Genomic DNA, 24,784 nt, shown 5'->3' on the forward strand with positions numbered 1-24,784 from the left:
CCCTAGTGTGTTTCACTATAGAAACAATCATCTATTCACTGGGTAAAGAACTGCAGTGGGTACCGAGCTCAGTACCTTCGTGGCCTAGTCAAGCTGTCAGCCTCAGCTGAATTTGTGCAGTTCACGCCGTGGCAGAGGGTGCTCAAGGCACAGGAGTAACACCCGATTCATTTGGTTCACATTGTGGGATAAGTTGGCGGAAGGCAGAGAGCCACTATAGGTCCTTAAGTAGGCATTGATTCCCATCAAACTAAGCCATGTCATTGACTGTCCTAGTACTAATCCCTTCCCTTTATGGACACAACTCTGACAGGCTCCTATGAGCCCCAAGTACCCTTCAGTGTCTGATTTCTTACTATTGGGATTAGAACATGCTCCATTAAGGTGAAAACTCAAGCTTGAGATTTCCCAAGAATTAGCTCACACTTGGTGTGCAAGACATAAATACAGAGAGATAAATATTTAAAAAAAATACCTAAGGAAATTGGTCAGATTTTAGGTCCTCTGCATGAAAATGTGAACTTTCTTGGCTAAAGTATATTAGTGACATGACTGAGGTGATGCCATCTTGTCCAGACCTTCACCTCGTTCCATTTCCTATCTGTTAACCTTTCAGCCCATAACACCCTGGACAGCCACATCCACTTGGCAACACTTCCGGGACTCCCATGGTCCTGACTATGACCCAGATATATAACTGTCTGTTGACTGTATAATCAAAACGGAAGTTACCAGGTTCCCTACCTACTCCTCACAGTGATGTCATTGTGATGTTTTAGATAGTACTTTTTTTTTTTATAAACGTTACATCCCTGAGCTCCGTCTCCAAGATATCTTTGTGACAGGAGCCTGCTCTTAACCACCAGTTTAAATAAAAGACGCTATATGCGCAAGTGGTCCTTTAACTTCCTTGCCTGGACAATTACATTAGTACCTGAGTTATACACATTCAGATATCTGGGATTTTTAATGATGAGTTTGGAATTTAATTTTTCATGATGAGTTTGTCAATTTTCAAGTTTTCTGTGCATAATATAGTGGAAAAAATAGGATTTTAGGGCTTATGTTTATATTTACCTAGTATATGGTTGTCTTGGGGCTGGAGAGATGGGTCAGCAGTTAAGAGCACTGCCTGTTCTTCCAAAGGTCCTGAGTTTGGTTCCCAGCAACCACATGGTAGCTCACAACCGTCTGTAATGAGGTCTGGTGCCCTCTTGAGGAAGAGACCCGGTCTGACGTCCTCATCAACTTAGAACAAGATTCAACAGAACTGCCATAATGCGGGCTGCCCGTTCACGCTTCAGCATTGCCAGTGCATTCATTTCATCATTCACACGGATGTCTTAGTCACTGTTCTATTGCTGTGAAGAGACACCATGCAGTAGTTACAAAAGAAAACATTTAACCAGGGACTTGCTTACCATTTCAGAGGTTTAGTTCATTATCATCATAGCAAGAGGATGGCAGCACACAGGGCGCTGGAGCAGTAGCCGAGACCTATGGTCCTGATCCACAGGCAGAGAGAGAGAGAGAGAGAGAGAGAGAGAGAGAGAGAGAGAGAGAGAGAGAGAGAGAGAGAGAGAGAGAGAGAGAGTGAGCGAGCGAGCTGGGCCTGGTATGTGCTTTTGAAACCTTGAAGTCGAACCACAGTAACACACTTCCTCCAACAAGGCTACATTCTGGATCCTTCTAATCCTCAAATAGTGCCACTCCCTGGTGACACTAATAAGTATTCAAATATATGCACACACCTGTGGGGGCCATTCTTATTCAAACCACAATGGGCACATTCTTTTAACTTGTCAGAATTAGAATGGTCATTTCCCCTGGATTTTTCTGGTAAACCATACTATGCTTCCGCAGTATCCAAGTGGGATCAAAATTGTATTAATGTCACTCGAAAACTTGGGCTTGGACCAGAAGAATTCTGACATAAAACCTTATCTCCCTTTTCCTTTTTTCCCAGGAGGGAGAAACATGGGTTCTCACTGAAAGCCCCCTCGCTGCAGCTGACAGCTCTCTGCCTTCTCTTCTCTCCTCCAGTTGAGAGCAGCTCAGCTCTCTTTTCTATTCAGTAATCCTGAAGGACTTGACAGTTGTCAGCAGAACCACCGGAGCTCTCCTGGCACTTCTCAGATCCAGCCTTTCAGAGTTTTGTCATTTGTTTAGCTTTTCGGGATTCTAGTGTCCTTCCCCTGGTCAACCACTGGCGATAGAGAATCCCACAAAGACCGTCCTGCTCTCCTCACCGAGTAGAAAGGAAGAACATTAAAGAGCATGGTTTCCTCTCCTCTAGACTTCTTCTCTGGAACTTTACTTCTCAAAGTGTTAATGTATAGCAGGAAACAAAGACATGGTAGGGGCCCAAGACTGAGAAACATGCCAATTGGGTAGGCTTCCCAGCTCTCCGATTTTACAAGCCGTGTGATCTAAGAAATTATTTAACCTCTCTGTACCTCATCTTCCTCCACTGTGAATGAATACAACAGCCTCCCTTTAAGTTAATCTATGAATTAAGTGAATAGGGTGTACACAAAGCACTTAGATTTACCATGCTGCAAATGACAACTGCCACAACTATTAGCTAAGTTTCTAATCCAGCTAGCTGTTGCTTGTATCATGATCTAGGGGCCTGATCTGAGTTCTAGAAGTCTATTCATAGCAAGTAAAAAGGCCAGCCCAATATCTTGTTATTTTTTAGTAATGTGGACATGTTTCTCATACCTGTGAGGTGTTAGTACAACAGTACTGTGATTCTTAAATTATCATTCCCTTTATTTCCAAATCCCTGGTTTCCTTTGCTCCTTGTGGATGTGTGAATGAGGAAAGTGATGTTTACATTTTCCCTTGTATGTGTGTTTGTCACCGGGGCAGCAGTCTATAGACAGAGGAACCAACCACCTCAGTGCGCCTGGGACTGAGAAGGTTCTGGAAACAACAAATTTTCACTGCTAAAACTAGGAAGACCTTTTGCCAGCTTAGCCTTACAGCTACTACATAAGCCGATGAGGATCCATGAGAAAAGGATATGGTGGTGCTGATCTCATTAGATACAATAGACCTTACTATAACACCTGCTGCCTTGACTGACTTTCTCCTGTGCTAGGGTCAAGCACAAAGTTTGGCACATACTATAGTCTCGTATCCTCTGCCACTGAGCCACACATCTAGCTTGGATTTCAGAGTCAATCAATTCCTTGTAAGAATCCAAGGAGCACATCTCTACTGAAATAATTAATTCTAAATGGCAAGTATCAAGGCTTTGTCTTTACTATGATCGTGCTCTCTCTAGGATTTCTTCCTCAATTTTTGCTTTTCTATTTCCCTCTGCTCAGTTTTGCACTTGTTATTTTTTTTTCTTTTAGGTCAACTCAGATCAAAACATACTCATGGGATAATGCACAGGTTATCCTGGTTGGAAACAAATGTGACATGGAAGATGAACGGATCATCTCCACTGAGAGAGGCCAGCATTTAGGAGAACAGCTTGGTAAGACACAACTGAAAAAAAAAGAAAGCTTCATAATTGACACACTGAACAGTCATAGGAGTGTGTGAGTGAGTGAGTGTGTGTGTGTGTCTGAAAAGTTTGTCAAGAGACCTTGAAAAACAACAAGACCCGTGTAAGTCACAAGTACATTTCCTCTCCTTATCTGTAGCTTTGGTCAAATTCAAGCACAATTAGAAACAAAAGTGATTAACAAGAACTTTGGTCTTAGCTCAAAATAAAAGAGAAAAACCCTCTAATTCTTCTTTCATGAGAATTACAGGTCTACCTTTCCTATTTCTTCATTTTGTTTTGTTTTAAGCCACACACAACATTTTGCATTGACTTGAGTACTTTATTGTGATCATTATTGTTCTCAAGTTCCTGTTAAGTAGAGTAATAGCAAAGAATAGGTTCAGTCCTAGATTCTGGGCTTCAAGACTTCAATGATGAGCCATGGTACTGTTTAAAAACGATTTAGAGAGTCGGGCGGTGGTGGCACACACCTTTAATCCCAGCACTGGGGAGGCAGAGGCAGGCGGATCTCTGTGAGTTCGAGGCCAGCCTGGTCTACAAGAGCTAGTTCCAGGACAGGAACCAAAAGCTACAGAGAAACCCTGTCTCAAAAAATCCAAAAAAAAAAAAAAATATTTAGAAGTCAGTATCATCTCTTGAAGGTGCATATCATAACCTATCCCCACTTACCAGAACCTTTAGAGATAATATCCCATTAGAAGATACGACAGAGCTTTAGAAATGGCCATTTGAAACACAAAACACACCAGAAGAGAAAATTGCCAGAGAGTCGGGTAGAATTTCAAGAGAGATTTGCAGCTGATTGATTCAAGACATATGTACTCAACACCTATTCTTTGTCTCCTATTGTGTCAGACACCAGAGAGGATGCAAATAATAATGATAATGTAGGATCGCATGGCAAGATTAAAGGTACATACAGTGAAACTAACAAGGAAACCAGAACAGGTCAAAGAGGTATCGATGATCTAGAAGGCAGAGACAAGAGGAAAGCCACAGGGCAAAGTGGGAAAGAACAGGTAGACAGAGAACACTGCTAGGTGGAGGTGTGGGACCAGGAGTGGGACAGGAGGTAGGGGATAAGCAAGCAGAGAAGACACCTACGGAGAGGGTGGGTGGGGCTAGGCAGTGCCACTTGGAAGAAGCAATTGGTAGAGAAGGTGGGTTAAAAAGCAAGACTCATTTGGAAGGATCCCTAGAGAAGAAGAAAAAAAATTAAAGCCAGTAAAAGCAGATGAGTCTTTGTGAGTAAGAGCCACAGAGGAGCACAGACAACAGTGAAGGAAGTTAAGCTGAGAGGACAGTGAACAGGAAAGTTGCCTGGCGTGAGCAAGCGAATTGATTCGGGGCCAATCCCAGTCCTGCTACCTAGTGTGCACATACATAGAGAGAAGATGACCAAGAGGTCACAAAGCACCTTGACACCAGATGACACAGTCACTTTCCTCTGCCTCTCACCGCTTTGCCTCATTAGTAATGATGGCCTCAGCTCATAGTTGACCCCAGTAATAAGTCAGACGAAATTTGAAGACCACAGCCATGTCAAGGACGATCTGAGCTTTGCCCTATTATTGGAAGCGTGGACTGTGGAAGCACAGTCTACCACTGGGAGATCTCAATAGCTGAGCAGAGTCCATTCTCCAAGCTTTATGATTTCCTTGTGAGATCAATGAGCTCATTCCACTGAAGGCAGTCACCAGATGACTACAGGATTCTGTCCATGAGACTTCCCTGCAACCGGCTATGAAAACATCACTAGGCTGATATTTAACCTTGCTATAAATGCTCATAGCCTCTACATTCTCTGTCCTAGGACCTCTCCACATGCCACCAGTGTTTGAGAGTCTTACAAACTTGGTAACTTTTCCTACTACCTCAGGAGGTTAGGAGTGGACATGAGAGTGTCTTCTATGTAAAAGGGATAGGGACTCTGAGAGGGAATTCCCGTGTGGCTACCTTAAGCTCTGTTTGCTTGCCCTATACTTATCATCTAGCTAGACATCTGCCTGGGGGAAGGAAGTACTCCGCAGAAGCAGGCTGTCTTTATAAATAAAGTTCAAAACTATTTGGCTCCAGGAAAAATAGAGTAACATCGAGAGCTACTCAACGGCATTGTCAAAAACTTTGTTTTTCCATCTAATAAACCACTTGGCTGTGGGGAAAATCGGGTATGGAAAAGATGTTAGAATGACAGAAGTACTTCCGGAGATACTTGCAGTAGCACACACACACATCACACATTTCAATTGTCTTTTAATAAATAAACACTGCCTGAAGATCTGAGAGTAAAACAGTCCCACTGGCCAGCATTACAGACCAGGTTATGGTAACACACACCTTTAATCCCAGTCCCCACAGTGACACGCACCTTTCTCCCCAGTAGCCACACTAGTTGCCATAGAAACTGGTGGTACATGCCTTTAATCCCAGCCCTAGAGAAAATTATAAAATGTGAGGAGACAGCTCTCAACACAGTCTCCTTCGGAGATTCCAGGAGGCAGGGTCACCATTTAAGACTGAGATCGAGGTAAGAGTCAGTGGCTGGCTGTTTTGCTTTTCAGATTTTCATGTTGAACCCCAATTTCTGACCCTGAGTTTTTATTAATTGCGTTTCACACACACACACACACACACACACACACACACACACACACACACCCTGTAATCACTGCACAGATGTGGGAAAGTTTCTCAAATTGTGAGACAGATGGATTTTATGCTCCTGTGCAAATTCTTCCAATAGTCTCTAATTGATTTTTTTTTTTTTTTGGCTCTTCAGTCAATAAAACTCAGCAGTTGTCATAGCAACCTGCAAATGTACCTTCTTGGAGAATCATTTACCTCGTGAGTGGTTCATTCTCCTCATCACTACACACCCTCTACAAACAATCCAGAGAGATAATTCTAAAAACTAATAATTCCCTTAATCTAAATAGCAAGCTTTTAAGGGATTATATTTTTAAAATATTAGCAATATATATAAAATTCTATTTCCTGGAGATTAGGCATTTTTAAGGTTATTACCACATATTGGCAGGTGATTCAAAACACCAGCTTTATTTATCTGTTTATGGCTAACTCTCCATTACTGATGTTTATCTTTGTATCATTTGCTCAACCAAATGTGGAGTCTGGACAAAACTGTACTATAGCTGAGATCTTTGTAATTTCTCAGGGATGGGCTGCTCTTGCAAGTCTGATTTAATGTTTAGGTCACCAAACGTTTAGTAAGTGTTTATAAAATTCTGGCTACTTGGTAATTGATCTGGTAGATGACCTTACCTTCTAGAAACAACCATCATAGAGCCTGTAAGTGGCAATGTGGACAGTGAAGATTTCCCTGCCATCCTTCTCCTGGATGTTTTCCTCCATTGGCCCTGAGAAGTAGTCCCTCATCATTAACCCTGGCACTTCCCATCTCGTCACTCTGTCCATTGCTGTGTTCCCTCTCCTGGGTCTCCTCTTCCCTCTGCTTCTTACATGCCTAGCCCACCACACTTCTTTCTACACACTTCCTTGGAAGTTCTTGTTCACTCCGAGGCTTTATCAACCTAAAAACAGACAAATCACGTCCCCAGCAGTGAACCCATGATTAAGATTCAGGTCTCTACTTCCAGCTGAATGAACTGGGGTTTCGAATGAATTTATCAACACCAACAGCAAATACCTTCCCCCACAAGTTTTCAAAATTAAAACCAAGGAAGTTATATTATAAGCAAAAATGTTACTTTCATATATCAGTATTTTTATTCTTACCATGCTAACTTCCCTGGTGGGAGTGTTTGAAGAGGGTGAATCCCTGCCCGAGCTGAACGTGATCCTCAGACTGACATTCTCCCCATGCACTTCCAAGCATTTACTCTACTACAGTGCAACCTGTAACAACATATAAAAGGCTTTGCATTTTAAAATTCTGCAGTTAAATGTTGTCAGTTATAAGCAGATTCCATCTCATAACCTAAGTTTTAGATAGGAAAACCATTAAAGAAAAGTGAAGATAAAGGGAAAGACAGAATTTTTCTTCAAATAAAAATTAATTTACCTGGGAGAAAAAAAAAAACAACAACAAAAACCACAACCTAGTGGAAAAGAGTTTGTGTTGCCTCGAAATTAGAGTGAGAAGCTCAGTACTTTAACTGTTTTTATCATCTCTGGAGAAAAGGATACCTAAGTCACCCAACACAAGTCAAAGAAACACTAAAGAGAAATTAAAGTTCTTCCTGGAAAGAACTAATTGTATTTATTAATAGTTTCTGAGAATACAATTTTGATATGTTTTAATTTATATTAATATTTCTAATAAGGCAAATAATGGATAAAATCCCCAGTGACTTTGCATTCAAGTAATTTCATGGTCTGTGAGGCCAAACTGCTCAATTTCAGCCTCTTCCAGAGACACCCTATAACGCTTTCCGACAACCACAACATACACACATTTTACTATCTTTCCAAGCTAAACTGTTTTCTTCCCTTTCTTTTGTCATTTAATTATTTTTTGTTTCAATTACTCATTTGATCACCATTCTTAACACTTTCTATGTTGAGGTTGGGAGTGAAATATCAATCTTTATTTTGTAGCGCTTCAAGTATGATTTCCATATCAGAAATGCTTTCCAATATATGAAGAATACATAAAGCAAATAGAAGGAAAACAGAGATGTGAGCTGTGAGTTTATCCTGAAAGAAGGGGCCTGCAGTGCAATGTTTGGGCAGCTTCTTCTGGAAGGGATACAGAAAGACACCTTCTCTGTCTGTGAATTCTAAGCCATGGGTATTTGATAATTCCTGGCTTAAGTAAATTATTCTTTTAAGGGAATCATCTTTTAAGATGGGAAAAGGGAAAGCTGTGGAATGAGGTATTCTTTCAAGCAGCAGCACCTCTGGATGTGTGAGGGGGACCAGGCAGAATATGTCATTGTTTTCCAAAAGATAACTATAAATCAACAGAGGCAAATCCCAGCACTAGCAGATGGGACTTGCCTCTTTGGACTCTTTCTCCTGGGCTCCCATGTCCTTGAAGAAAAGAGACCTGAAAGATATGAAGCATCATTACCATTTAGTTGGGAAATTCTATCTCTGAACCTCAGTAGCCCTGATTCTAGTTGTAACTGAGCTTGGTAACCCCAGGGTACTGATTTCTACTTTCTTACTCTTAATTTGTTCTTGAAAATCCCAGCTCTCATTGCTAGCCAAGGTAGGAGAGAGAACAGAAGGAACAGTGTGTGCAGTTGTCTGCCTGTGGGAGCTCTGAGCTTTTGGGACCCTTCGGCTGACCCTAATTAACACCCACCAGGGAAAATGATCACATCCATCTGTCCCTGAGGGCTAAGCTCTACTCCAGACATTATAACTCTGAGTTATGGAAGAGATGTTCACTGGATTTCATTTCATCTTAAAGCCCAGGCGAAATTCAGGGTATGTGACTCATAAGTCTATTTAAGCTCTTCTCCTGGGTCCTGTGACCATCCAATGATTCCGTGATCGCATGACAGAAGTCAGGAAGGATTTAGTTCTTACTGAGAATGATTCTCCTAAATACAGTCTCACTCATGTTCAAATGTTCTTCTTCAAAATATACCCATCAAATCGGTACAGACATTGTCAAGGAGACCAGGTAGATCCAAAAAAAAAAAAAAAAAGATTGTGGACTGAGTTGTTGTTCATCAGTCCAGTAAGGTTCAGAGAAGTCCGCCGGGACTCCTTTAAAACCTGTTGAGCTAAAAGCTAAAACCAGCAAGCCAAGAATTCTTCCTGAACTGCCAAGGGGTCACACCATGAGATTGCGTCTTGATGGACAAGAGAGGCAGTTGCTTTACAATGAAATTTGGGAAGGTGAGATACAGAATGATTTTCATTTGTTTATTCCTTCAACCTTTCGTTTTTCCATTCAGTGTTGTTGAGCACTCACCATTGGTTAGACACAGGTGGTTCCAGTCTACAGAGGGCCACAAACGCCATGGCTTTTACAAGCCATCCTTTGGGTCTCCAACAGAATTGAAGACCCAGTTTTAGAGGAGGTCAAGAGATTAGAAACATCCCCATTCAGAGGCACCGAGAAAGGCCACACTGACAGTGTTTGCAGCTGGCTTGAAGTGGAAAAAAAAAGAAACCAGGATTTTCATGGATGGACAAAGAGATGATGTTACCTGTATGAGGAAGAGCCCATATGATAGAGAGTTCTAAACCCATATAAAAGTGGCCTGTCCCAGACTGAAAAGACTGGGATTGGCTGTACACATTCTTCAGAATCAGTGCCAGGTTTAAAGAACAGAATGGCAAGACTGGATTTCACTTCAGACTAAGTACAAAGGTATCATTCCTAAAATTGGGGCATTTAATGTCAGGAGAAGTATAGGAAGAATGTAGTATACATATTTACCTATATCTCAACATCAATTTTTCACGTTTTAGGTGCTGTTCCAATAGTACATTATATAGTTTATAAGGCTAATCCTCATGTGTTAGAATAGCATTGAATCTTTTTAAAGCTGGATTATATAATAGTAAATATCCTGAGGCCACTGCTTAAAGAGTAGATTGGAGGTAATGGACAGGAAGCATGGAGTCCAACAGAAATGGAGCATTTCACAGGGGCATGGCCAAGGTCTGAATCAGGCATCATTTCTGCTTGTACCACAGCATTACTTGGGGAACATTAAAAATCAGGCCAGAACCATAACATACACATGTACACAAAAACCAGAAAAACTAGAATCTCTGAAAATAGGGCATGTTCTAGTTGGCTTTCTGTTTCTATGATAAACAAAATGACCAAGAGCAACTTGAAGAAGAGCTTGTTGGGTTTAGTGATTATAGTCAGTCACCCAGGGAAGAGAAGGCAGGAACCTCAGGCAGGAACAGAAGCAGAGCCATGTTGGCTTACTTCTTACCTGCTTCCTCTGGGTTGTTCAGACACCTTTTCCATATAAACCAGGCCAGCCTAACCAAGGTAGTACTAGCCACAGTCAGCTGGGCCTTCCTAGGTCAATTAGGATGCCCAGAGGAACATTGACCAATTGATATAACAAATTGGTCAAATGAGATTAGAGCACCTATGTACATGTCAAACTGACAAAAACTGTGAGAGTCCATTCCTTGGCAGTGTGGACATACAAACACATATGCAGCCCTGAGGACAGACACCCTCAAGATGACAGTGTAAAGGCTTCCATAGCTTTAACTCACAGACAGTTGCAGGGCAATGGAAACTTGAAGGTCCTGTTCTTTTCTGTGAAATTAGGTAAACTTCTGAAAAGTTCCCTCCATTATCTATTCTTGTACGACATAAGAAATTTACATGAGAAAGCAAGGCAAATCATAAGATCCAGCCACTAAGACTCTATGGTCACATTGTCAACTACTGTTTCAGTGGTTTGGTGATACGCCCCTAATCTCATTTCATAACCATCAGCTTCTCATAACTGTGCGCGTTCTACTTACCAAAGGTCATTTAGTAGTCACAGCACCAAAACTGCAGACCCATAAGTAGCCAGTGACAGGCACACTCCCATCTTGGTCATTTTTCAAGCTGAGACCATAACATTGCCTTCAGGCACTCCAGTTTAATGAAGGATGATTTTCCCCTCCTCTACTTAAAAAAAAAAAATGTTTTCCCTTTGCCCTTGCAGAACAATTCCACAATAAAACCTAGTTGAGGAGTCAGCAACTCTAATGGCACACAGCATCACGCCAACATCTATTTTTAAAACTCAAACCACCTGCTCCACATTTGCGCTGACTGCTCTTCAGCAGTTTTTAAAGATTTATTTAAATCTTAATTGTAGTGTTTATGAAAGAAAGGGATTGCCAACTTCTGGAATTGGCAGGGAGTCCCGGCAACGCTATTTAAATGTTCTAAGTACCTGGCTGCACACAGTTGTCTGTGGAGACGTGCAGACACCCCGCTATTGTTTCTGCTGGCTCATATTCTTTCTGGCTAAGCTTTCCCAGGAGGTAGAAAAGAGGTCAAGGGTACTTTATAATGTGTTGGGTATACTTAGATATGTTACATCCACTTATTAGTAAAGGAAGGGACTTCTCTTCCCTTTTTCTGGTGCTTTGAGTTTGCCGTGTCTTATTAGCTCTTGATCTATGTTTCATAATTCTAGAGATCCCTGTTCTCCTTACTGGCAACTGAAACTCATTCCTCAGAGAATATTCTTCATGACTGGAGAGACCATACATCTTATGCATCCCACTTTGCTCAGGATGGTTCCTGCTGATGCTCACATCCCAATAAACATACACAGCACTCCCTCCAAGTTCAAAAGCCTTTCCCTTTGAATAACAAGTAGTCTAGCCTGGCTCAGGGCACCACACCCTGCAGCACCTTCAAGTAATATACCAAATTTTCTCTTTGATGTCAGGGCCCAAACTCATACACTCCCCAAAACCTTTGCAACCCCTTGTATTTACCATCACTTTCTCTAGTCAACAAAGCTAACCTGTGTAGCCTTTTCTGGGCTCTTTCTTACTATTTCAAATCAATATTTGGCCCCGGGAAATCCCCATTCCTTCCAAGAGCCACAGTGTGCAAAACTGTGTTTTCATTGAAGACCTTCTAGTCTCTCATCTTATGTGTCCATCCTCTTGTTTTCTTCCTTGAATCTGACTCAGAACCCATGTTGGTTCTTTATCTCAGGATAATCTGACTAATTTTCTCCCTTCTCGATCCTACACACATATACATCTTTTTATTTAAAAATATTTAAATATTTAAAATGAATCTGTCTCTAGGTAATAAAGATTTGTATAAGCCAGGTGGTGGTGACAGAGGCCTTTAATCCCAGTACTTAGGAGGCAGAGACAGTGGATTCCTGTAAGTCTGAGGCCACCCGGGACAACAGAGTGAGTTCCAGGCCTGCCAAGGTTGCAAAGATAGACTCTGTCTTGAAAACAAACAAACAAAACAGATGGATGGATGGATGGATGGATGGATGGATGGATGGATGGATAGATAGGTAGATAGGTAGATAGATGATAGATAGGTAGATAGATAGATGATAGGTAGGTAGATAGATAGATGATAGGTAGGTAGATAGATAGGTAGGTAGATAGATAGATAGATAGATAGATAGATGATAGGTAGGTAGATAGATAGATAGATAGATAGATAATCTGTATAAACTGTTAATCTTGTGTTTCTTTTTTAAGTAGCACAAAGTGCTAAGAAGAATGTTACTAATATTTTAAAGTTGGATATAAGAAATGTAAATAGCATTTTAATTACCATTTTAATTACCAGCTCTGTAAAATAAATAAATAAATAAATAAACAAACAAACAAACAAAGTTCATCTATATGAGTTCGATGTGTTCAGGATTGAAATTTGAAAAGGCTCAAATTCAGGATGTTCTGATGCAGCTGGCAGAGTTCCAGATCTGTTTATTAACTTTACACACTAGTGGGTATGACTTTTCTCTCTCACAGTAAAATTATCATAACTGAGAGCAGTAGAGAATAAACCCCACTAACCTAACTCACGGGGACTGATTTCTAATTTAAAAAATGCCTATTATTATTATTTGCCCCCAAGCAATGTAAATGCTACACTTTTATGAATACAGATGTGTTTGACTTAACCGTGGTAGTATGTCCCCATAAACTTAACAGTAATTTGAAAACATTATAGAGACTAGAAATGATGTTAGTATACTTACCCTATCAAACATCATAGATTAGTGGAGTCTTCCTTTAACATGCTCAATACAGTTAAATCAGCCTACATCCAACATAAACCCTAAGTTATATTAGTGTTGGATATCTCGTGTAATTTACTAAGTACTGTTCTGAAATTTAAAAATAGCAACACTTAACAAATTGTCAGCTAAACTGTCCCAGTGATGTTTTCTTATTCTAGCGATTGCCTCTAATGGCAGGCATATAGCATTCAGGGAAATGCCATTGAGTAGGACAGGCTCTCTCATCCTCTTGGAGTGTGCAGGCAAAGCTACGCCCATGCAATTTCATACAGATCCTTCTCCCATCTTCTAGATTGCAGTAGACAGTGATTGCTCTCTTGCCCCGGCTTTTTTCCTTCCTTTTCTGTAGATGCCCTCCATTATTCCCTGATAGTCTGCCTTGTGGCTTATTAGATCACTGGTAAGAGACAGATCGTACCCTCCATGCCAGAAATCTAAGAGGCAGCCTTGATCCTTTATGGATTTTTGAAAGGGTCCCAGTCTTTGCAAAAGTCATTGGTAAGGTTATGTGTGCTGAGTTGCTCTTGTAGATTGCTAACTGTGTTTACTAGGATCCCAGTCTCCCCAGAAGTCATTGGTAAGGTTATGTGTGTTGAGTTGCTTCTGTGTGCACTTGGTGGCACTTACTAATTTTATTCTCAGCAGGTGACTTCCTCTGGTCTCACAGGCCCAACCCCCATCCCCAGGACACTCTATTTGATGTTGGTGGATGCTCCTTCCCCATGCACATATGTGGTATTTCATCTGTGAAGGCTTTCAAGGAGACTTTCCTACTCTGTCTAGACACCATACCCTCTCCTGGCTTTCTCTTTTGCCTTTCACTTTAGTTTCCAATCACCCAGATTGGTTTGATTAGACAAGGAAGTGATTGTTTAAAGGGAGAATTCTAAAGACTGAGAACCTTCATTACCTTCTCGTCTGCCAGGGTCCGAAGAGCAAATCATTCGCTTCCAGAGAATTTTTTTTCTAAATATAAACTGTCAAGAGAAGTGATGAATTAATTGCAATTTTCCAAATTTACCACCATAAAAGGGAAACTCATTCAAGCAAAGCTTGGCATAACTTTTGATGTCTACTCTGCACAGCCTGAGCTACCTGTGAATGGGGGTAGACTGAGGTTTTAGGAAGAATTTTCTGACTTCTAGGAATTGCTAACTGGGTAGATTTGGCTAAAAGTACCAGACATAGTTGCATGAAAATATGTTTATGAAAGCCGCCACTCTGTAAATCAGTATATACCGGCAATAATTGCGGAGCATTAGAGCACAGTGTAGAGTCACCGTGACTGTTTTTATGAAGCCCACAGAGGCTATTCTGTAATGTTTGGATCTAGCACTGACAGAAGATATACACCAGACATTAGGAACATTCTAGAGGAAAGAGTGTGACCTGGGGAGCCAGACTTTAATCGTGGCCTTAATTTTCCATGTTGAGTCCAGGGGGTCATGCAAAGATAGGGACAGACCACCAAAGTCTAATAAACCAGAAACAAACTTTTTTTCAGAAACCAGATTCCAGGAAAAAATAAATAAAATAAAATAAAAAATCTCCATGGGGCAACAAAAAGCTTATCAGCTAGCTGAGACCACAGCCAGCGATGAATTTTGTAAGGCTGTGGCAAAGGCCGGTTTCTGAAACCACCTTCTTATAGTAAGGTATACCAAGCATTAGGTCTGAACAAAGGAATTTTTACCTTGAGGTAAAACGCAGATACAGGTTGCCTTTCTGTACAATCTCTATTTACAGAGTCTTTCAGTTAAACTAGTGTTTGTCCTGATTGTCTTCCTTGGTCCTTCCAGGTAGTCTTTTCTGAAGACCTGTGTGCTCCTCTTTGATGCTGCCAGTTTCACATAACAGGGATAATGCGTAACCCAGAAGTCATATATCTATCTCCTAAAAGTTGACTCAGCTCATATTCGTAGGCTAGCTCTCAGTTTGCAGAGAGATGCTTTGGCCTTGGAAATAGAGCTATGGGTTGTCAAGCAGAGTAACCCACTGTTAACAGTTAATCCTCAAGCTGCTGAGAAAGCTGCTGACAGTCTGTTCTCGTTCTCCTACGCTTACAACTTTATATTTCTTCATTTCTACATTCTTATTTCTGGAATCTACATTTTTTACATTCTTATTCTTGGACCCTTCATTCCATATGTGTGACATATCTATATTTTTCAACTGTAAAATGAATATTTTAAAGGCGCTACTTCATATAGTCTGGATCCAAAGCAAGAAAATTCATGTAAAGTACACAGTACAGAGATTCCTACAGATTTCCCATCCATGGATGTCACAATGAAGCCTCCATTAGTTCAGGCTCTGTTACTTGAAAATGTACTAGATTTACTGCTCTGTTTCATGGGCATCTCTTACAAAAAGTATAGCTTGCTAAATGATAATGCATATCAATGCTATTATAAACTGAAAATCTTTTACAAGGAACAGCTATTAATGTTCATGTTGACAGTTCATTAATAGGCTGAGGTGGAAATTATCTCCTTTATCATTGAAAGCCTAATGAAATGTTAAGGAGTTGCAAAGAAAATGTGTGATGGACTTAAAGAAATGGATTCTACTCGGCAATGCTTGGCACTTACTGCATACAAGCAGTAGCTCCTGCATCATGAATGGCCCTTATCTCTCTGTTTTCCTGCTTGATTATTTTGCGTGTGTTCGTGTTTTGCTTGCAATCATGTCTGTGTGAGGGTGTCAGATCCCCCTGGAAATGGGGTTACAGACAGTCGTGAGCTGTATTGTGGTTGCTGGGTATTGAACCCAGGTCCTCTGGAAGAGCTCTTAACCACTGAGCCATCTATCCAGCCCCACCCTTATCTCTCTGAAAGTTAACTCGAGAGAAACCTAGCTTTCCTACACTTTTAGAGATTTTATATTTTGAAAAAAAGTCCAGAGTTATTAGTGGGAGTGGAATAATTCTACACTTCTTCCCATTTTTCAGAAACACCTCTCCTCATGGGTAAATAGAAATGCTTTAATTTTTTTTCTCTTTTTTTGATAAAACAAATTCCCCATGAAGCAAACCTGCAAGGATATAATATAGAAATCCGTGCTTGGTAAACTCCATCTAGAAATAATAGAGCTGACAAATTATTTACAAGTTCAGTCCCTTTATAACAGAGAACAAAGGAATATGTGATTCTCTTCCCCGCCATTTCCAACCCACCAGCTTCTCCAAGCCAATTAATAGCAATCAATCCTGTAATTAGCTAGCATCTGCTGGACACCTGCTTCTACTAGATGCTGTGTCAGATACTTCCAGGAATTCCATACGGGATGAACAATTTAACTGGAGAGCAAAATGAACTTAGTAGAGGGGGCCGGCAGGGAATGGACAGAGACTTGCTCATTGGATACAGAATTCCTCTTGGCTGTCATGAAGATGTTCTAGAATGGGGTTCTAGTGTTGGTGCAGCATTTTATGCTAAAGGCTATGAATCCAGACCCTTCAAAATGACCTCTATGCTGAATTTTACTTATATAACTTTCGTAACCGGTATAAACCCGTAATTAAATTCCAAATATATACTAGAAAAGATTTACCAGGGAGCTGGAACTGTTCAGGGTGAGTTGGCTCACCAGGCAAGACCTTAGAGCTATTATCCAAGGGAACTTAGCTTTCTGGGAGACTTCAGACTGAAATAGCTACAGGGGACTAGCAAGTGAGATAAATAATTAATAAGTGTAGCAATCAGGTGTGAGATTTAAACATGATTTGCTGTACATCGGGTACATAGAGAAAGGCTTTTGCAAAAGCATTGGGATGTTTTTGACATTCTCTCGAACAAAGAAGCCATTCTCTGTGCAGCTGCCACTTCCCCACCAAGGATACAGATGTTGATACCAAGAAATCTAAAGAAGAGTGCAAAGACAATTGACAATTAAAACCCAGGTTTCATGTCAGGGACAACAGGAAGGGAAGGGACAGTGGTTAGCCAGAGAGGAGCTCTGTCAAGAATGTCAGACATGGGGCTGGAGAGATGGCTCAGTGGTTAAGAGCATTGCCTGCTCTTCCAAAGGTCCTGAGTTCAATTCCCGGCAACCACATGGTGGCTCACAACCATCTGTAATGAGGTCTGCTGCCCTCTTCTGGCCTGCAGACATACACACAGAGAGAATATTGTATACATAATAAATAAATAAATATTTTTAAATAAAAAAAAAGAATGTCAGACACGGGCTCATTGGGTTGAGGACTCCAAGGTTTAATGACAGTCCCCAACCTTGATGATAAATAGGGAAAATCCTGACTAAAAATTAAAAGGTCTTGGCACCAGATGCAGCACTCGGCAAATTCTGTTTTGGCTGGGGAGAGATGCACAGCAGGGTTCAGGGAGACTCCGATGGGAAGAGATGCAGTGGGGTAGCCGTGGAGTCATTTACCAGATGTGCAAGGGACAAGCTTGGTTAAAAGTGGAGATTTGGATGTGGAGGTGCAGATCTGAGAGCTGGGGGACGTCTGAGAAGGTACGGAGTGAATGCCCAGCTATGGAACTTCACTCAACAGAGAATGGGAAATTCCTGTAGCCAGTGCAGACTCAACTCCAGCAAACTTAGGCAACCCCTTTCTTATCAGTGATGGAATCTGAGCATTTCTGGCTCTGAATGAGGCTAAACTAGAATGTGGAAGGTTAAGGGCAGGAAGGCAAGCTTTTCTATGTAGGTCAACATTCCTCAACACTGTATGATGACCCTGGTCTAGGTTCTGAATCCCACCATCTGGTTAAGCCTGGGTGGCAACCGGAACTCGGGGCATGAAAGACCTGTCCATTTTGTTTGTTGTCTATTTTTATCAACATTAGCCTTGGGCCAAGCTCCTGTTCCAGCTTCCGGCTTCTTTCTTTGGTCATTCTTCAGGGAAGTGGGTCAAACCCTCATCCCTTCCCCCCTCCTAAAGTCTGTCTTCTGGCTGGGCCCCAGCATGGGACCAGCTAATATGACAGTTGGTCCTGCTGCTTTGAAGTCCTTATTTCTGGCCCAACTGTCACCTGCCTGGCAGCCCAGGGACCTTTTCCTGCAGTTCCGGTTCATCTGATTCCACAGGGAAAGTGAAGATGAGACCCTGTAGCTGCAACTCCATGAAGAAATGGAAGATGAGATAGGAAAACATCAAGAATGTAAATGGTTGCCTGGTAGACATTAAATGGTTGCTACAGTATGGTTTTAGTAGGTTCAGGGGGACAGGACATAATTATGATTTTCTCTTAAACCTGAGAGGTCAGAGAGCCCAGAGAGTGGTCAGCACTTCTTTCCTGGGGTTAATTAAAAAAGGGATTTAATAAAAAGAAACCTGCTATAGTGAAAAATAGCATTTTACTATATGACGAAACTATTAACTTTTGGGAGGAAATTTAATATCATTTACAAAACTGAATAAACTCACCGGACAAAGAGTCTGAGAGGGAAATGGTTTAACACTCAATATTGGAACAGTGGCTAACACAGGACAATAACAGTAGGGCACTGTGACATTTCAGTACTCTTCATGGCAAAGGGACAGCCTAGAGCCTCCCCCCCCCCCCATGAGCAGCATGCCTTTGGCCTCATGGTCCTGGCTTGTTTCCTGGCATGTAGCCATCTGAAAAAGTACCAGGCTTCTCTGAGCTTTTCCCGCAAGGACCTTCAAGGAACAGGGTAGAGAACCATGGCAGCAGGCCAGGCCTGTGACACTAGCCACAAAACCCAGGGATTGTGATGGCCCGGCTCACCAACAGTATCCTTCCAGATAGCCGCTGCTCCTTCGGCTCTCCAGAGGTGATAGCAAATGGGTTGGACTTAATTAGTGTCTGGATACACCTGTCGTGGGTTTTAGAAAGCTCAAGAATTATTCTTTCTAGGCCAGGCCCAGAACCCCCAGGCAGGAACGTGCTGGCTAGGACATGCGCTCTTCTGTGCTTGGAGCAATGCCGCCTCTGCCAGAGAGCAGTTGGAAATGTTCTCCTACAGGGAGAATGGGAAAGCATTCATTGAGAGCGTCCTTTACTCAGCTGCTGAAGACACGTGGTGTCATTACTAATGGTCGAGCATGAGGCATGAGGGGCAGGTGTCCAGGGCAAGGAGTTAAAACAGTGACTTTGTCAAGGGTTCTGCCAGGCTTCCTATGTGACCTTGGTCAACTTGATGGTGATGATCTGCACTTTCCTCAGCAGTGAACTGGAAACAAACTTAGAAAAGGGTTTTCTAAGATCCTTAGTTAGGGCTTCTTTGACTCACGGTGTGTTGCTGATCTTGGTGGGTAAAGTCTTCCAAGAACAAGAAGTTTTGTCGAGGTAGCTGAGGTAAAAATACCAAGATACTGGGGAGGTAAGATCAGAGAGTCCCTGGAGCTCCTACAAGAATGAAGGCTCCATTGTTTCCATCTGTGTGTGTGAGTTTAAACATGCCTGGACACAGGTAGGGGACGTGAGAGAGAGAGGTTTCACCTTTGTGGTTCAAATGGACACAGAAGTCTGGGTTGCATGATAAATTCCCATTTCCCCCCGGATCTAAACGACTAAATAACAGACTACTAAAAGCTGGGATTGTGTTCTTGTGCCCCCGCTATTTAAACATCATACTTTATGATAGATTTTTGCTGTGGGTCACTGAAAAGCAGTTTCATTTTTCAGAACCTTCTGTAGCTGTTCGTTTCTAGGCCATAAAACGATGTGGCTTCCATAATCCCACCGGGTATTTTAAATTGTTGGAAGAATGTATTGTTTGGTTCGCTGGCATTCTCGGGTCCGTTTAATCACCTTCAAACTCTTTGAATTAATGAAAGTGTATGCGAATTACTAATTGCCCTAGGACTGATCATTTAACTGCAACAAAATAGTAGTTCCCGTCTTCAGGCCACACGGAAAGGCAGGGAAGCCTGCAGGTGATGAATTGGAGCTGTCCCTCTACCACTTACCAGCCAACCGAGGGAATGTTTAAACAAATCACTCATCCATTTGGGGCTTTCATTTTCCTTAATCAGAAAACTAGAAAAATTGGTGCCAGCTCATGGATGAAATAAGGTAGAAATGTTCCAAGTGCTTCCCGTATTCTCTGCGCAGTGCTGACCGCTGGAAAAATGCCCGTTTGTTGTCCCTAACCCTGCTGCCGTCACACTTTCCAGCGTGCTTGGTGCCTTCATGCCCACTTTCCCATTTCAGGGTCATAATAATGCTTTAAGACGGGCGAAGCAAAGATCATAAATCACAAAAGAGAGCTTGGAGATCAAAATCGCTCATAGTATCAGATCCAGTAGGTCAGAGCCGCAAGACGGAACTTGCTGTCAAACCTGATGTCCTGAGTTCGGCCCCCACATGGTAGAAGTGAGCAGATTCTTGCTTGTTGTCCTCTATTCTCCACAACCACATACATACATGACCACATATGATAAAGTACAATAAATAAACAAAAACAATGAAGATTAGAAACCCAGCAGGTTGACAGTGGGCTGCCAAGGTACTTGGTCTGGCAGCCCCCACATTCTCATCGTATGCTGACCTCCTCGCCATGCTGGGGAAAAGAGTGGTGTACTAGCACATGGGTCTCCTAGATATTCTGTCCCGAGTAACCGCCTGCTCCTAGGACCCCACCATAACGTGGAGGCGGTCAGGGCATTTTTGATTTTGTGGTCAGAGATCATGTTACTGTCCCCAGCTTACAGAGCAGCAGCATAAGGCGGCTTGAGGCCCAGATAAAGGAGTTAACTTTGACAAAGGTGTGTGTGGGGGGGGGGGGGTGGATCCACATCCTTCATCAGTGGCTCGGTGCTTCACATTTGGCCCTCTCCCAACCACACTAACGTGTGGCAGAAGTGCCAGCTGAAATGACGGCTGAGCTGACACTGTAGCCGCGTCCTGGCTTTGTCCCAAATTCACAATTATTTTTCCTCCGAAGTTTCATCCAAAGGGCTTACATCTTTGCTGTATCATTGGAGCCTTCCGAAACAATGGGACAAAAGCTCCAGCCCCTAGAAAATAACAGGCAAAAGAACTCCGATCATTAAGCCACTACATTGCTCAGAGGGTGCTTGCCTTGCTCTGGTCTGGATCCAGTAGGACAGTGAATGATCCAACCCTAGGGACCGTGCTGACGTTAGGAAATTCAGCACTGCCCCTACCAGCTGGCCTTGTCTGAAGATAAAGAAATGTCCACTGCACGAGAATAACAGGATCATTGTGCCGACAATAAAACAATAAAAGAGAAACGGAAGCCAAAGGTGGACTGAAACACCCCGCGCTGTTTTCTAGAACCTCAATCTACTGCTGATTAACCTCCCAGCCCTGCAATAACTCGCTCGGATCTTGTCAGGGCAGCAGCTGAAACGCAACCTGGGTTTAATCATCTCATCAAATAGCACCGTGTAGAAATTAGAAATTGTAACTCAGAGACTCATTTATTTTCTCTTTCAATTCTCTTTCAGAAAATAAATATTTTTTGTTGTTTTGTTTTGTAGTTATGGGGGGTATTTGGACATAGATGCGAAGTATTAGGTTATGTTTTTTATTTTGGTACCAGGAACCAGGCATTTTTAAAAAAAAATCACTGGATTTAATAATTTTGAATCTTTGTGTCTCCTCTGAGATAGGACCAGATGCAACCAGAAGGATTTATAGAGTGTAAAATTGAGAATGGATTAGAAAAGGCTTTCTGTGTTCTGTCCAACACATCCTAAATCAACATTCTCCCCAGTGGACCAGACCAATCTCTGGCTGGCCAAGTGGGGAAGTTGCCATGGCAACTGGCTGGCAAGCACAGCCAGTGAAATGTGAATGCAAACAATCGAACGATAACATTGTATGCAGAGTTGCACACCGGGGCTGCTTCCAGCCAGGCACATCCCGGAAGTGGGAACTGGCCCCCAGCGGTTTCTGTCCCCCTGTAGTTTTGTTTCTCATTTGAAATTTATTGTTACTTTTCCCAGTGATTCAAAAACTTTACTGCCATAGACAGACAGGTGAGGGAGAAGTCAGCCCCCACCAGATAGTCAGAGCAGCGTTAGGAAGACCTGCCTGGCTGCTGGATGAAAACCCAGCTCAAAACTCGAGCTTGAAACTGGTCAAGGGAATTTCGGTGACTCTTTTGCGCCACCTCGTGGTCCGTTAGATGCAGTACGTAAAGTCTTTCCTTTAGCCGCATGACCGGCAGCCACTGGACAGACGGATAAATAGTCCCTCTCTCAGTAGAATATAAAATGTCATTTCTAAACCTTTCACAGAGGGGGGGGGGGAAGGAAGCTAATAACTTTGAGATAATGCAGAAATGAGAAAAGAATGAAAGTCTAAGTCCATGCTGGCCAGACAAAACAAGCTAAGGGAGGAGGGAGCTGTATGGCTCTGTTTTTCCAGACGAGTCCGTCTTGTGGCTGAGCAGAACAATTCATTCTGTAGTGGTCAGGAAACAGAGCACGGAGTAACTGGGGGAAGATACAATACCCAGGACACACCATCAGTAACGGAGTCACACCAACTCAACCCCACCCGTACCCTTCACCACCTCACAATCAGGACATCAAGGGGTTGATTCATCGACTAAGTCAGAGTTCTGGCCATCTCATCAGACACGCCCAGTGCTTTGCTCCTAATCCAGTCAAGCCGACAACCAAGAGTTAGGATAATACCAGTGGCAGCATTAGTGTCAGTGGACTGGCCTGGCCGGGGAGGGTTCTTAATGATACTTTTATTTTTTAATTCTTTAATTTTTTTTTTAAATTTTGTTTTGTTTTGTTGTTTTCGAGACAGGGTTTCTCTGTGTAGCTTTGGAGCCTATCCAGGAACTTGCTCTTTAGACCAGGCTGGCCTCGAACTCACAGAGATCCACCTGCCTCTGCCTCCTGAGTGCTGGGATTAAAGGCATACGCCACGCCACAGCCGCCGCCGGGCAATGATAATTGTTCTTAATGATACTCTTGAGTTCTTTTCATAAAATCTCCTCGCCCTGGCTGGCAGCATCAATAAAACAGTAGACAAATAGGATGGGCGTCATCAATCCCGCTTTAGGACCGTGTATTCACGGCCAATGGGTCGCACTGCACGTCTAGTTCCCAACTCCGTCTAGACCACATCTCCCCTCATCACCTCCTCTGCACTCAAAAACCGTAACTGAGTCCGCTGAACTCCAGAAACGTGCAATGACGGAGCTGTTTCTCTGTTTCCTCCAGGGTTTGAGTTTTTTGAAACCAGCGCCAAGGATAACGTGAACGTGAAGCAAACCTTCGAGCGCCTTGTGGACATCATCTGTGACAAAATGTCCGAGAGCATGGAGACCGACCCAGCCGTCACCGCCGCGAAGCAGAGCACGCGACTCAAGGAAACGCCTCCCCCGCCACAGCCCAACTGCGGCTGCTAATGTCTCCCACACGGGAGCTCCGAGTGGCTCCAGGGCGGCCAAGAAATAGCATTTATAAATGGTCTAGTAGCCTCCACTTATACTGCCTAACGATTATTTGAAGGAAGTCTTTGATGTCAGTGGCCCATATATGCATTCAAACCTTGAGCAATTCTCCCGTGTTAGTACGTGGCAAACTCGACCTTACGTTTGTAAAGGTCGTTCATCTTATAAACACCTGGTACCTGCATGTAACTCGTTGTTTATTTGCCTTCTAGAATTTCTTTTGCAATTTTTTTTTTCCCGGTTAAGCTATTGCTGAAACCTCAGACTATAATTTCACGGCAAATAACTTTTGCGCCCTGGATTCATATCACGCTTCTCTCATTTGTGTGGATGATGACCTAGGAACCCCCTTGTGTGCGTCGACCGTGAGCAGGGGAGATGTCAGGAAACTTGGTCTGACTGAAAAGGAAGTGGGACTTTTGCTCTTCATTGGAGACCCTATCAGAGGTCTGGGCAGTTTATATAAGGAAATGTATATACACTGCACTTTCATTAATAATAATTCAAGGGTGTATTGCCTCTTTTAAAAAAAAAATGAAGGGGGTGGGTCCAATGGCGCTTGGGAGGCTGAGGCAGAAGGATGAGTTAATGTAGGCCTGAGCTACAAACCATCAAATTCTTATCACGAAAAAAAAAAGTAGAAAAGAAAATGAAATTGAAGTGTTTCCAAGGCCCGTGTAAGTTTACTAAGTCAGTAGTATCCACGTGACTGGATCCAGACAAAGAGCAATCGAGGTCCCTACCCCAGGACTTAGCTTCCCACTAATTCTGCCCACATCTGCTTATGGGAGAGACATGACCCATGAGAAACGTCTACTTACTGCCAGTTATGTAACAAGCGTAGTGACCAGGAAGGCCAGTGCCGTGAGTAGCCATAGATTTCCATGGGCTGAGTGGCCTCCATTCCTTAAGGCTATCGACAGGACAGTCTGTTGATGGTTTCTTTTCGTCTGCTTGGTTTCTAACTTACAAATCACTGGTAAGTTTCCACTTCGACACCCAGAGGAGCAAGTCTTGGCTCACCAAAGATCAGAAAACACTAATGTCTTACTAAATGTTATTGACACCTAGATTCAATAGAAATTAACGTGAAGGGGAAGAAAGAAGCAGAGGGCATAAAGTAGGATTTCTTTGCAGTAGTTACGTATTCATATGCCATTGTCCTGTTTCTATGACCTGGGTCAGA

At 42.5% G+C, this 24,784-nt stretch overlaps 1 protein-coding gene across 1 annotated transcript in view; it reads left to right on the forward strand.

Moving 5' to 3' along the window:
* The window catches only part of Rab3c (RAB3C, member RAS oncogene family), a 175,521-nt gene extending 151,740 nt beyond the window's left edge, over positions 1 to 23,781 (forward strand). Inside the window, exons 4-5 of the mRNA XM_050160459.1 lie at positions 3,366 to 3,490; positions 23,366 to 23,781. Of these exons, the coding sequence (XP_050016416.1) occupies positions 3,366 to 3,490; positions 23,366 to 23,553 (313 nt within the window). The 3' untranslated portion in view covers positions 23,554 to 23,781. The remainder of the gene's footprint in view (positions 1 to 3,365; positions 3,491 to 23,365) is intronic.
* The last annotated feature ends 1,003 nt before the right edge of the window (positions 23,782 to 24,784 follow it).

Source organism: Alexandromys fortis, unplaced genomic scaffold, assembly GCF_014885135.2.
Source record: "Alexandromys fortis isolate MF-2015 unplaced genomic scaffold, M_Fortis_MF-2015_v1.1 scaffold_76, whole genome shotgun sequence".
NCBI lineage: Eukaryota > Metazoa > Chordata > Mammalia > Rodentia > Cricetidae > Alexandromys > Alexandromys fortis.